The following is a 17,814-nucleotide window of genomic DNA, read 5'->3' on the forward strand; positions in this document are numbered from 1 at the left end:
AACCAATCTTACTATTTAAGCTCAAACTCACTTCACATTTGCTATATATACCAGGCTGTCCTAAAGTCAAGATCCTCCTGACTTAGCCTTCTTGGTGCTGGGATTATAGGCATGGTAAGCATTTGTCACTTTGCCCAGTGTCAGTCTTTACTTGTGGTGTCTGGATTTTGTTGCATCATTTGGAAAACTTTCTGTTTTCAATTATTCATTGGCAAATTTATACATAGAGAATATATTATCACATCCACCCCAGAGTCTACCTTCCACTTAACATATGTTCTTTCTACTTTGTTTCTCCTCCTGATTTATTAGTGTGTGTGCTTATTTGTGTAAATGTCCAAGCAGTCCAGAGGTGTAGGATCTCTCTGTAGCTGGAGATAAAGGTGGTTGTGTCCACCCCATGTGAGTACTGGGAACTGAACTTGGATTTTCTGCAAGAGGAAGTGTGTTCTTAAACTGATGAGACATTTCCCTATGGCTCCCAACCCCTGGTTTAGGGTATTATGAATAAAATTGTTCCTCTGTTTTCTTTCTCAGAGTGTTGGCGTTTGGTATATAAGAAGATTTTATCTTATTTTATATAGAACTGATTTTATCAGTTCTAAGAGTTGAGGCTTTAGGGACTCCTTGAAGTCATCTCATTCTGAGATACTTTGACCTCTTCCTTTTCCAGTTGTATCCCTTTTCTTTGCATGTCTGGTCTTAACTGCTCTAAGACCTCTCTGGTAGTGGGCATACTTGTCTTACCTTGATTTTAGTGGAAATGCTGTTGAGGTTTTCCCCTCTTTTAAAATAATGTTGATTATAGTTTGTCATTATAGCCTTTATTAGGTTTAGAAATTTTCTTCTATTAAGAGTTTCTTTGGTAACTTTTTTCTTTTTTTAAGACAGGGTCTCATTGTGTAGTTTTGGCTAGCCTGGAATTCTTTTTGTAAGCTGGCATTGAATTCATAGAGCTCCACCTGCCTCTGCCTCCTGGGTTCTGGGATTAAAGGTGTGTGTCACTATGCCCAATTCCTCAGGACTTGTAGTGTAAAGAAATGTTGCATTTTATCAAGTTTCTTATGTATCTATTGATACGGTCATATGATTTCTACCCTTGAATCAATTTATGTAACATTTATTGACTTATACATTGAATTCTCCCTTATCTGTGGAATAAACCCAACTTGATCTTAGCAAATGACCCTTTTTCTTTTTAAAAAGCTTGTTTTTATGTGTATATGTATAGTTATTTCCCATGTGTGTGGGTATCCTGGTGCTGGGGTAACAGGTGACCACCTAATGTGGGTGTTGAACACTAAACTTCAGACCTTTGCAAGAGCAGTAGATGCTCTTACTTAGCCACTGAGCCAACTTTGCAGCCACTTCCCTTGTTACTTTATGGAATAGTTTCAGAAGCATTGCTCTTATCTTTGGAAATCTGATAAAATGCACCAGTAAATCTACTTGTATCTGGGGGTTTTTGTGGAGGAGGGATTCTGTAGCCATGGCTGTCTCAAACCTGTTTTATAGACCAGGCTGGCCTCAAACTAAGAGGCCTTTGTCTGCTTCCTGGGACTAAACCATCCTTGGCTGCTCAGAGAGTTTTAAGTCCTGTTTTATCTCACTGTCACTGATATGTTTACGTGTTTAAATCTTATCTTCATTTACATTTGTAGATCATAATGCATCTAGAAATTATTGTTTTTAGATTTCCCAATTTAGTGGAATGTATGTTTTTAAGGTAAGGCCTATCAGTAGGTGAGAATCGAGCATGAAAGTTACTACCACTGTGCTCGATGAATCTGATTTCACATCTAATATTATGAATTTTATTGTTATCTATTGTAATGGTTCTTTTTTTAGATCTGATTTTATTGATTTCAGTCTTCTCTCTTTTGATTAGTTTGGTTAAGCGTTTTTCTGTCTTGTTAAGTAACCAATTCTTCTGTCTTTTTAATGAACGGAGATTTTTTTTTTGTTTGTTCATTTTGGACTATATATTGCTTTTGTTTGTTTGATTTCATTTCATTAATTTCTGCCCTAATCTTAATGATTTTTCTCCATCTACCATTTTGGGGTTTTACTTGTTTTTCTAGGCCCAACGTTGTTGGAGATGTCTCTGTGGTGGTTGTTTTTATTTTTGTTTTTTAACATAAGCACTTAAAGACACAAACTTTTCCCTTAGGACTATTCTCCTGGTACCCTGTAGAAATTTTTAATGAAAGTTTCTTACTGATTTCTTCAAGGAGCTTTTCATTATTCAGGAAAGTGTTTAGTCTCTGAGTTTGTGTCTGTTCTAGGGTTTCTCACTCCCTGTTGTGCTGTGTGTCCTAATATAGGATCTGTCTTAGAGAAAGTTCCACAGGCTTCTGAGAATATGTGTTCTGCAGTGTTTGAATGGGATATTCTATAGGCAGGTGTCTGTTAGGCCCATTTGATTTGGGATGTCATTTAATTCAGATGTTTCTCTGCCTTTTTTTTTTTTTTTTTTTAATTGGGAACACCTATCAGTTGGTGAGAATCGAGCATGAAAGTTACTACCACTGTGCTCGATGAATCTGATTTCACATCTAATATTTGTTTTATGAAACTGGATGCACCTGTGTTTGGAATCTTAATGTCCCTTTTGATGCGGTGTTCTCTTAATCCGTGTAAAGTGTCTATCTTTTCTTGTTAGTTTTGGTTTGAAGTCTATTTTACCTGACACCTGGATTTATTTACAGGTTTGCTTGCTTGGAACACCTTTTCCCATCCTTTCACGCAAGGTAGTGTCTATCTTTTGTGTTAATATACATTTCTTAGAGCAGCTGACAGGTGGTTTCTGTTTTGGGGTCCAATCTACTAGTCTGTGTCTTTTTTTGTGTGTGTGTATGTGTGTGTGTGTGCGTGTGTGTGTGTGTGATATTGGAACCATTAATCTTCAGTTATTCAAAAGTGTGTATTGGTGCCTATTTTGTTGATTTTGTATTGTTTGGTCTTTTTTCTTCTTCTTTCTGAACTATTATACTAGCATGATTTATTCTTTCCCATGGCTTCATGGTTAGATTTGTTTTTCTTTCCAGTCTAATGAGTCTCTTCAAGTATTTTCTATAGAGCTTTTTTTAACCTGTTTTTTTTTTAATGTAATGTTTTTATTTTTCCTTCAGTTATGACAGATAGTTTTGCTGAGTATAGTAAGTAGTTTGGGTTGGCAGTTGTCTTTCAGAACTGCAGAACATCTGTCCAGGCCTCCTGGCATTTAAAGTTTCAGCTGAATAATCTGAAAAGGCATGCTGTATGTGCCTTTGCATTTCTTCCTTGTTGCTCTGTTCTGTGTATTTAGTGCTTCAGTTATAACATGACCAGGGAGGTACTTTTCTGGTCTGTTCAGTTGTCCTTAATGTCTCCTTCATCTGGATTGACATCTCTTTTCCTAACCCTGGAAAATTATCTGTTCTCATTCTTTTAAAAAAGAGCTTTCCATGCCTTTAGAACCAGATTCTTCTCCTTTTATATTTATTCATAAATTTGGTCTTTTCTGAGTGTCACATATCTTGGAATCCCGACTGCTATTTATTATTCTCTCTTTGTCCTTGTCCAGTTCTCCCACCTTGTCTTTTAGATATTCTGTCGTCTCCTTGAACCATTCTATGGCTGAGATTTTCCACAGAGCCTTTTATATGACTGTTTTTCTTTTTTAACTCCCACAGTGAGGATGACTTTACTTAAAAGTTCCAAACAGTACTGCATAGACATTTATATTTAAGCTTTAAAATACATCTTATATTTACTTGGCAAAGACCACATTTAAAGGCAAATCGGCATGAGTTGTAGAAACTGTAAAAAGAACAAAAAGTTCTCCATTGTTCATAATTATCATTTTAAGCGTAAGAGTTTAAAAATGCATAGAGTTTTCAAAGAATTGGCTGTACAAGAGTATTCCCTTTCACAGCATCCCTTTTTACTTCCTATGCAAGTTACTGGTTATGCTACATGATTTAATTGTTAAAGCACTGAAAGGCAGCTATATGGGGAAGTGTGGTCTCTGCGGCCTCAGTGTTCCATGTGGTTCTGGTATGTGGGGAAGGGAAGGTTGAAAGTTCTTTTCTGCTATCTCCTGTGGACCCATGCATTCCTTTCTTTCCTTCCTTGTAGTCCAGTGCATATAGAAAACAATTTCTTCATTCCTAGTTTGTAAAAAATTTCCTACACTTTATTTTTGCATTTATCTAGTTCGTGTGTGTGTGTGTGTGTGTGTGTGTGTATGTATGTGTGTTGGGAAGTAGCTTTCACATTAAAACAAAGTAGAAGCTATTTCCAAATTTTATCTTCAATGAAATTGCTAAATTTCAAGTAGATCTTTATCCACTTCTTCGTTATATGATTGGGGGTTGCAGAATACTACTGAAGTAATTATGTGCAGGTAAGAGCCAAAGTAGGGAGCATAGTGCCTTTCCTCTTAAACTCAGTTGATTATGATTGGGCAATTTTGACAGGAATTACCAAACAAGTAGCAACTTTCCCAAATACTTAATAATAGTAACCTTGTTGGGTTTTTTTTTTTTTTTCTCCCAACCTCAAGAATTAAACTACCCAAAAATAAGAGGTAAATTCAACTTTACTAAGTTGAGAGTCTAGAAAGATGGTACACTGGTTAAAAGCACTTTGTGTGCTAGCAGAGACCCAGGTTTGGTTCTCAGCACCCACATGAAAGTTCACAACAATCTTCTGCATCCTCTTTTGACCTCTATGGGCATCACACACACATAGTGGAAAGCTGACACACACATGAGCGCACACACACATATACAGGATAATACTCATACAAATAAAATAAATAAAATTTTAAAATAAAAAGATTACTGTATTTAAAAGAAGAGGTTAAGAAACAAATTATTACAATAAAGAAAGAGATTGAAAACTTAATATATTCCAAGTCTGTGAACACTTCCTCACCCTCCTATTTGGATGCATAAGTCTCTGCTTCCACTGCTCACTTTCTGTTTTGAAACTACACTTTAAGACACTTTTTTTTTTTTTTTATCTGAGTGTTAAGGTAATTTTCCTTGTCCATTTTTACATTTCATTGTCAGCATTCCTCCTCTTTCTCTTTGTCATGGTCCTGCGGTCAAAGGCTGGCATATCTATTACCTGGTGAATAGGATGTTACCCTTGTAATATTTGTTTTGTTTCCTAGTTCATTATTCTTTTTGGTTGTGGGCCTTGTCTTTTAACAGCTGAGCTATCTCTCCTGTCCTCGCTTTTATTAGAGTGTATAATGGAAAGAATATCTGCATGTGTCCTAATTGTCATTTGTTTTCAGGGTGTATATAATGAGGATTAAGGACTCTGAATGTTTTTTGTTTCATTGTTGTTCTTGCTAATGGAAGTCATCATTGAACCAGATTGTTAGAAGGCATAGTTTCTTTGGTGCCAGAGAATTAAACCTAAAAATCATCACTTTAACTCAATAATTCACATGCTGGGTTTTTATAGTTGTCTAATTATATCTCTTATTTCATTTTAATGACTTGTAAATCATTCCCTAGCTGCTCACATACAGATTACTTAGTAAGTGTGCATTACTAATTAATTCTGAAATACAGCTGCATGGTATTAAACGAAGACTCCTGAAGGAGACTCCAGAATTACATGACAGTGTGATAACAAACCCCATAACCTGTGTATGCATGCGTGTGTGCCTGTGTGCACATGCAATGCATGCTCACACAACGAATAATATGTGTTTAGCATGTGCCACAGCTTTTGGAGAGGTATCAGAGGACAACATTGTGAAGTCAGTTTTCTCTTTGTGGATTCCAAGGATGGAACTTAGCAAGTTGCAGAGCCAGTTAGCCAGCCTGAAACCTGGAAACATTTGTGAAATGTAGCATGGTAGAATATATTATTAAGCAGAAATTGTTTCCTGTTTGATCACTTTGTCAGTCAAAACATGCTTGAGTACATAGTACTCTTTTTTTTTTAACATATATTTTTTTTGTTACTCAATTTACATCTTAATCTTAGCTACCTCCCTCTTCTTCTGGTCCCTCCCCTCCATTCCTCTCTCACTCCCTATCTCCCATCCCCTGCCCCTCAGAAGAGGTGAACACCCCCCCCTCCAAACCTACCCCAGCACATGCAGTTGCATCAGGACTGTGTATTTCCTCTTTCACCATGTCCTGGCAAGGCAACCCTGCCCCGGGAAAGTGATCCAAGAGCATGCAACAGAGCCACAGTAATCTTTTACCCCTTTCAGAAATAATCACTATAGGATCTCAGGTTTTCAAGACGTTGTGGAGTCCCTTTGAGTAAAAGATTTATTAGGAAAATTTTCAATGCCATAGACAAACAATGCAGACAGACATGCAGTCATTCTTAGGCATGTTCAGGCTCAAGACTAATAATCTCTTCTTTTGGAATTCAAAAGGGAGAGAGAGGCTTAACATACTGTAGTTGGTTATATGAGATGGAGAGATGGCTTAGTGGTTAAAAGCTTTGCTGCTCTTCCAGAGAACCTAAGTTTGGTTCTCAGCACTCAATGTTTAATGCCTTTAGCCAGCTCCATGGTCTCTGACACCCTCTTTTGTCCTCTACAGGCTCTGTACTCAAGTGTACAAACAACACATATATAGTACACATAAATGAAAATAAAAATCTTTTTAAAAATATGGTCTTGTGCTTGTAATCAGGCTGACTCTGATTCTTGGGCAGCCGGGCAAAGGGAAAAGTTCTACATTATAAGGAAAAGTAGGGAGGAAGGACCAATGTAGTTAATTTGTGTTTATTATATGGGCTGTAATACCAATCACTCCTGAGAACTTGAAGTCTGCTAGTCTAGTGCTTGCAGACAAAATCAGCTGGGAGGGTGGAGAGAGAAAAACTCTCCTGCAGATGAGCATGGCCCAAGTGGCCCTGAACTCAAACCTAACAGTCAGATAGGGTGTTTTAGTCACTGTTCTATTGCACTGAAGAGAGAACAAGGAAACTCTGATAAAAAGCATTTAATTGGGGGCTTGCTTACAGTTTCAGAGGCTTAGTCCATTATCATCATGGCAGGGAGCATGGCAGCAGGCAGGCAGGCGAAGTGCGATGCTAGAGAAGTAGCTGAGAGTTATCTCCTCATCTTCAGGCAGAGAGGCAGAGAAAGAAAGCCTGGATCTGGCATGGGTTTTTGAAACCTCAAAGCCCACCCTCAGTGACACACACACACACACACACTCTCTTTGTCCATCTCTTTTTGTTTGTTTGTTTGTTTGTTTGTTTTTCTTTTTTTGAGACAGGGTTTCCCTGTGTAGCTTTGGCTGTTGTGAACTTGCTTTGTAGAACAGGCTAGCCTCGAAATCACAGAGATCTAACTGCCTCTGCCTCCCCAAATGCTGGGTTACCACTGCCAGCTAAGATCACATCTTCTAATCCTTCTACTACTTTTCAAACAATACTACTCCCTGATGACTAAGCTTTCAAATACATGAGCCAATGAGGGCCATTCTTACTCAAACCACCATATTGGAATTTATAGAAGAGCATACCAAAAGACTAAATTAAGCTAGAAATGTGCTCTTAAGGCCATTTTTTTATGTTGAGAATTGTAGAGAGAATTAAAAAAAAAAACAACACAGAAATGTTATGGGAATATGTTTTCATTTTAATCCCAGGTGTGGGATATGGGGCTGCCTCACAGTAGGTGACTGATTTGCCTCCTGTTCTAGTAGGGTCTTGGTTTTGCCAGTTGCAGATAGTTTCTGTGTGTGACCTTTGGAATTCTGGGAGATTTCAGAGGATATGTAAATACAAAAGCCTCAATAGATGTGGCTGGTTGGTGATTGGATGCTGTTGGTTGAGGTTTGTTAAGTAGTTGTATGCAAAGAAGAAACAAGAAGAAATTAGACATCCTGATAAAGAAGATCAAACTTGCCTCAAGGAGCTCAGCACCCCTAATTAGCAGGAAGTAATTTAATGATGATAATTCCCGCTTCCCCTTCTATCCTTTTTCTCTCCTATCTAGTGTTAGTAGGATTAAAAGGGGAGAATTTAAGGGATGGAGAAGGGTAAAAGAGAGAAAGGAACCCACAAAGTAGTAAAACTTTGGTTACTGGAATAGTTGTAAAAAGGAAAGTTATAAAAAATAGTGATGGCTATACAGTTAAAAGAACTTACTGCTCTACCAGAGAACCAGACTTCAAATCCCACATTGGGCTCCAATGGAATCTGAAACTCACTTCTGACTGCATGCGCACACACACACACAGTTAAAGCCAGGTATGGTGACAAACCTATCATTCCATGAGAACCTTAAATTACAGGCCAGCCTGGATTGCATATACGTATACATACCCTGTTTCAACATACCAAAAGTATGTGTGTGACAGGGATGAGGGGTGATCTTACATTTCTTGGTTAAGTTATATACTAAGAAAAACTTGCTGTTGAAGTTCCTAATATATAATTTACATATTGTTATTGACATTCTCCTATTGTAGTATTTTCTGAAGAAATTACATTTCCTTTGCTAGTTTTGGCTTACTCTTTTTGAGACAGGCTTAGAAAAGTACATTGTGAGCTGGGCATGGGGGTGCATGCCTTTAATCCCAGCACTCAGGGAGGCAGAGGCAGGTGGAGCGCTGTGTATTTGAGGCCAGCCTGGTCTGCAAAGCAAGTCCGGGACAGCCAAGGCTACACAGAGAAATGCTGTCTCGAAAAAAAAAAGAAAGAAAAAAGTACATTCTGGAGCCAGTAAGATGGCACAGTGTGTGAAGGCACTTGTGAGCTAAGCTCCATTCCTGGAACCCATAGAAAGAGAAAACTTAACTCTGCAAAATTGTTCTCTGGTCTCACAGCAAATGCACATATTCCCATGAACTTGAGCATCCTAGGCAGGTGCTCTTCTGAGGTACATTCCAGCTCTTTTTTTTTTCTTAACTTGCCAGATTTATTTGGTTCTGAATGATATTAATGTGGTTACTTATTTTACCAAAATATCTCAAAACATTTTCTTTGTGTGTTTGTGTGTGTAGGCATGCTTTCCTGGGCATACTTTTCAAGGTCAAAAGTTGATGGGTGTATTCTGCTGTTGCTCTCCACCTAATTTTTGATGGTCTCTCACTGAAACTGGAGCTTAGAGCAGGTCGCCAGGATACGCCTGTCTCTGTCTCCAGTTACAGGTGTGCATCTAGCTTCTGCATGGGTGTTGAGATCCACTTCACTCACCGAGCCATCTCCCAAGTCTGTTTTTGTTTTGTGAAACATAACTTCACTCTGTAGCCTAGGGCTAATTCAAATGCATAGCAATATTCCTGCCTCAACCATCCATATGCCAGATTATAGAAATTATTACCATTCCCAACTCAATACTTTTTGTAATGTTATATTTATTGATTTGTAGTCACATATAGTTGATTCTGTTATTCTTGATATTCAGAATTTGGGGGTAATTTTATAACGTTTAACCATATAAAATAGCTTCCAAAGAAAAAGCCATAAAATAAATGCACTTCAGGTAGTGAGACATGCCTTTAGTCCCAGCACTCAGGTGGCAGAGCCGATGGATCTCTGAGTTCAAGGACAGCCTGGTGTACAATGCCAGTTCCAGGTCACAAAGGCTACACAGTGAGACACTGTCTCAAAACACCAAAAATTAGCTGGAGAGGTAGCTCAATGTTTGACTGTTCCAGAGAACCCATGTTTAATTCTCAGCACCCACATGTCAGCTCAGAGTCATCCGTGACTCTAGTTTCAGAGGATCTGGCTCCCCTTTTTGGTGTCCACAGGCAACAACTGGTGTACATATTGTGCACAGACATACATGCAGCTAAAGCAGATACACACAGTAATAAAATTATGTATTTATTTAGTCAAGGTCTCTTTGTAGTCCTGGCTGGCCAGAAGCTTGCCAGGATAACCTCAAACTCGAGATTTTTCTGCTTCTGCCTCCTGAGCTTGGATTAAAAGCATGTACCACCACACCCAACACTAAAATACTTTTTTAAAGAAACCAAATAAAATGCCAGGCAATGATGGCACATGCCTTTAATCCCAGCACTTCGGAGGCAGATACAGGTGTCTCTCTGAGTTTGAGGCCATCCTGGTTTATTGTGCCAGTTCTATGAAAGCCAGGGCTGCACAAAGAAAGCCTGTCTGAAGGACCTCCCTACTACCCTTAAAAAAAAAGAAAAGAAAAGAAAAGAAACCAAATAAATAAATATTAAATAAATTAGATACATATACAAAATGATAGTATTCTCAATCACATTTTACTTACATATGTTAATTTTTGACAGCTTTTTTGGTGCTTTATTATATACATCTATTCTGTTTTATTCACTCAGTCTCTGTTAATCATTCAGATTGTTTAAATGTTTTGCTGTTAAAATTAAAGATTCAGCTCTCAGCTGGTAACAGCATTAGTTCAAGCGTGCCAACTTGAGTTCAAGCATTGGAGACCATATATTAAAAGGAGAGAACCAATTCTTTCAAGTTGTCCTAACTTCCACAAACATACACACAGTAAATAAATAATAAAGTAAAACTGTCCCACATTCATGTCAATAGTTGGAAGATGATAATAGATAATATTAATTTACTATGTTAAAAATCATGAAGACATATCTAAAATAAATACATAGGTTTATATGATTGACAGTAAACAAAGAAAACATCCTAAGCCAGAAGTGGTGACAGTGCCTGCAATCCCATGGGAGACGGACATGGGCAGAATTTGAGGACTTGAGGCAGTCTGGCTATAGCGTCAAGACCTGCTTCCAAAAATGGAAAAGAAAGCCGCAGTACTGATAGCACAGCAGTGTATGAATTAACAAAATGTGACGTTAGTGTACTCTTCTTGTTTTTGTTTAAATTCATTTGGTGTGTGTATGTTATCTGTGTGCTCCATTGTGAGGGTGGAGGGCTGAGGACAACTTTTGGAATTTATTCTCTTTTTCTCCTTTGTGAGTTCTCTAGGGATTAACCTCAGGTTGTCAAGGTTTGTGTCAAGTGCATTTACCCAATGACCCATCTTACTAGCTAGTTTGATTTTTTTGTTGTTGTTGATGTGTTGATTTGATTTTTAGAGACTTTTTCACTTTATAGCTCAGTCTGGGGCCAAACTCAGCAATACTCGTGCCTCAGCCTCTCAAGTATTGAAGTTTATAGGCATGTACCATTATACCCCACTTAACACTAATTTTCTTAAAAGTATTTTCCTGAGGCATATGACTCAGTGTTGAAAGTGCTTGCTGCTCTTCCAGAGTACCTTAGTTTGTTTCCCAGTACCCACGTTGGGTGGCACACAATAACTCTTGCTCCAGGGAATCTTCTGGGTTCTGTGAGTACTTGCACATGAGTGGCATGTGCGCATGCACACACACACACGTTTTAAATTCCTACAAAAATATTTTGCTGCATATATATATATATGGTATGTAGTCAATTAATTTATTAGATTATAATGTGAAATTAAAGTGTTACAAGGTTTACTTTCTCTGAAACCGTTTTCTTGTTCAAATTTTAGGATTCCTCAAAATTGTACAAGAAAGCAGGTGATGCTGCAGCCATCGAATGCCAATCTGAAGAAAGCATCCATTTTCATTCACAGGGAGAAAATAATCCTTTGTCTAAGAAGCTTTCTCCAGTACATTCACAAATGACAGATTACATGAATGCAGCACCGTCTTTTGTTGGCAGTCGGGATCTTGATATAAAGGACAGAGCATTACTTAATGGAGGAACTAGTGTAACAGAAAAGTTGGCACAGCTCATTGCTACCTGTCCTCCTTCCAAGTCTTCCAAGACAAAACCGAAGAAGTTAGGAACTGGCACTACAGTGGGATTGGTTAGCAAGGACTTGATCAGGAAACCAGATGTTGGCTCTATAGCTGGAATAATTCATAAGGACTTAATTAAAAAGCCATCTCTTAGCACAGCTGTTGGGTTGGTAACTAAAGATCCAGGGAAAAAGCCTGTGTTCAATGCAGCAGTAGGACTGATCAATAAGGACTCTGTGAAAAAATTGGGAGCTGGCACTACAGCAGTATTCATTAATAAAGACTTAGGCAAAAAGCCAGGAACTATCACTACAGTAGGACTGCTGAGCAAAGATTCAGGAAAGAAGCTAGGAATTGGTATTGTTCCAGGTTTAGTGAATAAAGAATCTGGCAAGAAATTAGGACTTGGTACTGTTGTTGGACTGGTTAATAAAGAGTTGGGAAAGAAATTGAGTTCTACAGTTGGCCTGGTGGCCAAGGATGTTACAAAGAAGATTGTAGCAAGTTCAGCAATGGGATTGGTTAATAAGGACATTGGAAAGAAATTAGTGAGTTGTCCTATGGCAGGACAACTGGGCAATAAAGATGCTCTAACCCTTAAATCTGAAGCACTGCTCCCCACTCCGGAACAACTTAAGGCTTCTTGTAGTGCAAACATCAATAATCATGAAAGTCAAGAATTTCCTGAGTCTCTGAAAGACAGTGCAACCAGCAAAACTTTTGAAAAGAATGTTATGCGGCATAGTAAAGAAAGCATGTTGGAAAAGTTTTCAGTCCGAAAGGAAATTACTAATTTGGAGAAAGAAATGTTTAATGAAGGAACATGCATTCAGCAAGATAATTTCTCACCTAGTGAAAGGGGAGCCTTTGAAACCTCAAAGCATGAAAAGCAACCTCCTGTCTATTGCACTTCTCCAGACTTTCAAATGGGAGGTGCCTCTGATGCAGCTACGGCCAAGTCTCCCTTCAGTGCAGTAGGAGAAAGCAATCTTCCTTCCCCATCACCTACTGTATCCATTAATCCGTTAACCAGAAGTCCCCCTGAAACTTCTTCACAGTTGGCTCCAAACCCATTAGTTTTAAATTCTACCGCAGAACAAATGGAAGAAATTTCTGAGTCTATTGGAAAGAACCAGTTTACTACCGAAAGTACCCACTTGAATGTTGGTCATAGGTCATTAAGTCATAGCATAAGTATTGAGTGTAAAGGAATTGATAAAGAACTAAATGAATCAAAAAGTACACATCTGGATATTCCTAGAATAAGTTCTTCCTTGGGAAAGAAACTAAGTTTGGCATCTGACTCTGGTATTCATACAATTACTCCTTCAGTTGTTAATTTTACTAGTTTATTTAGTAATAAGCCTTTTTTAAAACTTGGTGCAGTAACTGCACCAGACAAACACTGCCAAGTTGCTGAAAGTCTAAGCACTAGTTTCCAGTCCAAACCATTAAAAAAAAGAAAAGGAAGAAAACCTCGGTGGACTAAAGTGGTGGCAAGAAGCACATGCCGTTCTCCAAAAGGACTAGAATTAGAAAGATCCGAGCTTTTTAAAAATGTTGCATGTAGCTCACTATCAAATAGTTCTGAGCCAACGAAGTTTATGAAAAATATTGGAGCATCATCTTTTGTCGATCATGACTTCCTTAAACGCCGATTGCCAAAGTTGAGTAAGTCTTCGGCTCCATCTCTTGCTCTCTTAACCGACAGTGAGAAACCATCTCATAAATCTTTTATTACTCACAAACTGTCCTCCAGTATGTGTGTCACTAGTGATCTTTTGTCGGATATTTATAAGCCCAAAAGAGGAAGACCTAAAGCCAAGGAAATGCCTCAACTAGAAGGTCCACCAAAAAGGACTTTAAAAATACCTGCCTCTAAAGTTTTCTCATTGCAGTCTAAAGAAGAGCAAGAACCCCCAATTTTACAACCAGAAATTGAAATTCCTTCCTTCAAACAAAGTTTGTCTACATCTCCTTTTCCAAAAAAGAGAGGCAGGCCTAAGAGGCAGGCGGGGTCTCCAGTGAAGATGCAGCCACCTGTGCTGTCAGTGGCTCCGTTTGTTGCCACTGAAAGTCCAAGTAAGCCAGAGTCAGACAGTGAAAACCATAGAAGTAGCAGTGATTTCTTTGAGAGTGAGGATCAGCTTCAGGATACAGATGACTTAGATGACAATCATAGGCAAAGTGTCTGTAGTATGAGTGACCTTGAGATGGAACCAGATAAAAAAATTAGCAAGCGAAACAATGGACAATTAATGAAAACAATTATCCGCAAAATAAATAAAATGAAGACTTTAAAGAGAAAAAAACTGTTGAATCAGATTCTTTCAAGTTCTGTAGAATCAAGTAATAAAGGGAAAGTACAATCCAAACTCCATAATACAGTATCAAGTCTTGCTGCCACATTTGGCTCTAAATTGGGCCAACAAATAAATGTCAGCAAGAAAGGAACCATTTATATAGGGAAGAGAAGGGGTCGAAAGCCAAAAACTGTCTTAAATGGCCTTCTGTCTGGTAGCCCTGCCAGCCTTGCTGTGCTTGAACAAACAGCTCAGCAGGCAGCTGGGTCAGCATTAGGACAGATTCTTCCCCCTTTACTGCCTTCACCTGCTAGTAGCTCTGAGATTCTTCCATCACCGATTTGCTCTCAGTCTTCTGGGACCAGTGGAGGTCAGAGCCCTGTTAGTAGTGACGCAGGCTTTGTTGAACCTAGTTCAGTGCCATATTTGCATGTGCACTCCAGACAGGGCAGTATGATTCAGACTCTTGCAATGAAGAAGGCATCCAAGGGGAGGAGGCGACTCTCTCCTCCTACTTTGTTGCCAAATTCTCCTTCTCATTTGAGCGAACTCACATCCTTGAAAGAAGCTACTCCTTCCCCAGTTAGTGAGTCTCATAGTGATGAGACCATTCCCAGTGACAGTGGCATTGGGACAGATAATAATAGCACATCAGACAGGGCAGAAAAATTTTGTGGACAGAAAAAGAGGAGACATTCTTTTGAACACATTTCTCTGATTCCCCCTGAAACCTCTACCATGCTAAACAGTCTTAAAGAAAAACACAAACACAAATGTAAGCGCAGGAGTCACGATTACCTCAGCTATGACAAGATGAAAAGACAGAAACGAAAACGGAAAAAGAAATATCCCCAGCTCCGAAATAGGCAGGATCCAGACTTCATTGCAGAACTTGAGGAGCTAATAAGTCGACTGAGTGAGATTCGGATCACCCATCGAAGCCATCACTTTATTCCCCGAGACCTCCTGCCAACTATATTTCGAATCAACTTTAATAGTTTCTATACACATCCTTCCTTTCCCTTAGACCCTTTGCACTACATTCGGAAGCCTGACTTAAAAAAGAAAAGAGGGAGGCCCCCTAAAATGAGGGAGGCAATGGCAGAAATGCCTTTTATGCACAGCCTTAGTTTTCCTCTATCAAGTACTGGATTTTATCCTTCTTATGGCATGCCTTACTCTCCTTCACCCCTTACAGCTACTCCAATAGGATTAGGTTATTATGGAAGGTATCCCCCCACTCTCTATCCACCACCTCCATCTCCTTCATTCACCACTCCACTACCACCTCCTTCCTATATGCATGCTGGCCATCTACTGCTCAATCCTACCAAATATCATAAGAAAAAGCATAAGCTCCTTAGACAGGAGGCTTTTCTTACAACCAGCAGGACTCCTCTCCTTTCCATGAGCACCTATCCAAGCGTACCTCCTGAGATGGCTTATGGATGGATGGTGGAGCACAAGCACAGACACCGTCACAAACACAGAGAACACCGTTCTGAACAGCCCCAGGTTTCCATGGACCCTGGCTCTTCCAGATCAGTCTTGGAATCTTTGAAACGTTACCGATTTGGAAAGGATACTGTTGGAGATCGATACAAGCATAAGGAAAAGCACAGGTGTCACATGTCCTGCCCTCATCTCTCTCCTTCAAAGAGCTTACTAAACAGAGAAGAACAGTGGGTTTCTCGGGAGCCTTCAGAATCAAGTTCTTTAGCCTTGGGATTGCAAACACCTTTACAAATTGACTGCTCGGAAAGTTCTCCAAGTTTGTCCCTTGGAGGATTTACTCCCAATTCTGAGCCAGGCAGCAGTGATGAACATATGAACCTTTTTACAAGTGCAATAGGCAGCTGCAGAGTTTCAAACCCTAGCTCGAGTTGCCGGAAGAAATTAACTGACAGCCCTGGGCTCTTTCCTGTACAAGATAGTGCACTAAATCGGCCTCACAGAAAGGAGCAGCCTTCCAGCGAAAGGGCAATACAGACATTGGCAGGTAAGAGGGTTATTTTGTTGTCTATTATTTGTGTTACAGTAATAAATTTCTCACTAGTTTCTGGATTCAAGTATTGATCTTTTAAATAAGTTTATGGTTTATTAATTTTTGTTTTTGTATTTTAGATTTAAGAAGTTAGGTAAAGGATATCTTTGTATCAAGTTTTATTTGTTTTTTTGAGAAGTGTCATTTATAAAAAGAACCTTGGAAACTAGGAAGAAGGCTTCAACTCTCTTGCACAAAAGTGTGTTTGGTTCCTTCAGCAATAAGTGGTTCATACGCTTGTTAGTAGGTAGTTCTTAATATATGCTAGTTAAGTAACTACAAATGTTTCTGTGTTATACAAAATTCTAGTGTTATACAAAAGTCTCAATAAAGATTTAACCATTAAATATTTTCAGAACTAAGATGTGACTGAATATTCAGAGAGGCTTTATATTCCAGAGTACTTTTAGGTTTCTTCATAAAAGGTATTCTAGTTAGATACAAAAGGACATGAAACATACCTAATTCTTTTGCTGCTCCTAGAAAAATGTGTTTTGAGAATAAAGAGGAAAAAACCTGTGATCTTTGCTTATTCAAATAAAGTATAGTTTTAACTTAGCAATTTCTAAACTCTTTAAAAGGCTTGTAGATTAACTGTAAAGTCTGATGCTGTGTCTGATTTTATAGAGATAACTCAGGCAGGAACATAGCTGAGTGACACTGTAGTACTCTCACCACAGTGAGCAAAGAGCCATTCGTTTTTATACTTCTTCGCTTAAATGGGTGAAAGTTTGAATAATAGAAAGAAAAGCCCCTCAGACAAGTATTTCTTTTCCTAATTTTCTTTATTCATGAACTTTGAAAACTCAAAATCTTAGTGGAAAAGACAGATTTACTTCTTAAAAATGTAGAATAAAAGGGAGGTTGGAGAGGTGGTTCAGTGCTTAAAACTACTTGCTGCTCTTGCAGTGGGCCCAGGTTTGATTTAGAGTCACTAAAAAGCAACTCAGTCTGTAACTCCAGTTCCAGAGATTCAGCCCTCTTCTCTTCTCCATAGGTCCAGGCATGCAAATGGTACACAGATCTTCATGCAGGCAAAGCACTCAAGTTCATAAAAATGTGTTTGTTTTTGTTTTATAGTTTGAGACAGGGTCTCTCTATGCAGCCCTGGCTATCTTAAAACTTTCTGTGAGACCAGGCTGGCACTTCACTCACAGAGATCCCACTTGCCTCTACTTCCCAAGTTCTGGGATCAAAAGGGTATACTACCACACCCTACCTAAAATATTTTTCTTGTTTATTTGTTTGTTTTTATTCTTTAGGCGGGGTCTCACTATGTAGCTCTGACTGTCCTGAAACATACTGTGTATACCTAGCTGACCTTGAACTCACAGAGAACCTACCCTGCCTCTGCCTGGTGCTGGGATTAAAGATGTGCACCACTATTCCTGGCTTCGTTTTTGATTTTTCTTTCTTTCTTTTCTTTTCTTTTTTTTTTAAATAACCCCCCATAATAATTTTTATATTATTTTTAGGTTTTTGTTTTTAATATCTTGTTAGGTTACCTTATTGTACATTTACACCACTCCTGGCCCAATGTTCTGTTTTAGTATGGAGGGGAAAACTTTGTAACTAGTTTTATTTGACAGATTATTATTATTATTATTATTATTATTATTACAAATATTTAACCAATGCCAGTTTTTTAATGTCAAGTATTTGCCAGGACCCTTCCTTTGAGGACCCTTGTTTATAATAGAAAATGAGATACACATTTTATTTTTATGTGCAAGAGAGGAAT

General features: G+C 38.6%; 1 protein-coding gene across 4 annotated transcripts in view; it reads left to right on the forward strand.

Moving 5' to 3' along the window:
* Ash1l (ASH1 like histone lysine methyltransferase) overlaps positions 1–17,814 on the forward strand; it is a 118,408-nt gene that overhangs the window by 23,231 nt on the left and 77,363 nt on the right. For all 4 annotated transcript variants that reach the window (XM_021637698.2, XM_060377728.1, XM_021637697.2 and 1 more), the window contains one exon: positions 11,474–16,028. In XM_021637698.2, coding sequence (XP_021493373.2) covers positions 11,474–16,028 — 4,555 coding nt within the window. The remainder of the gene's footprint in view (positions 1–11,473; positions 16,029–17,814) is intronic.

The sequence above is a fragment of the Meriones unguiculatus genome, chromosome 2, assembly GCF_030254825.1.
Source record: "Meriones unguiculatus strain TT.TT164.6M chromosome 2, Bangor_MerUng_6.1, whole genome shotgun sequence".
NCBI lineage: Eukaryota > Metazoa > Chordata > Mammalia > Rodentia > Muridae > Meriones > Meriones unguiculatus.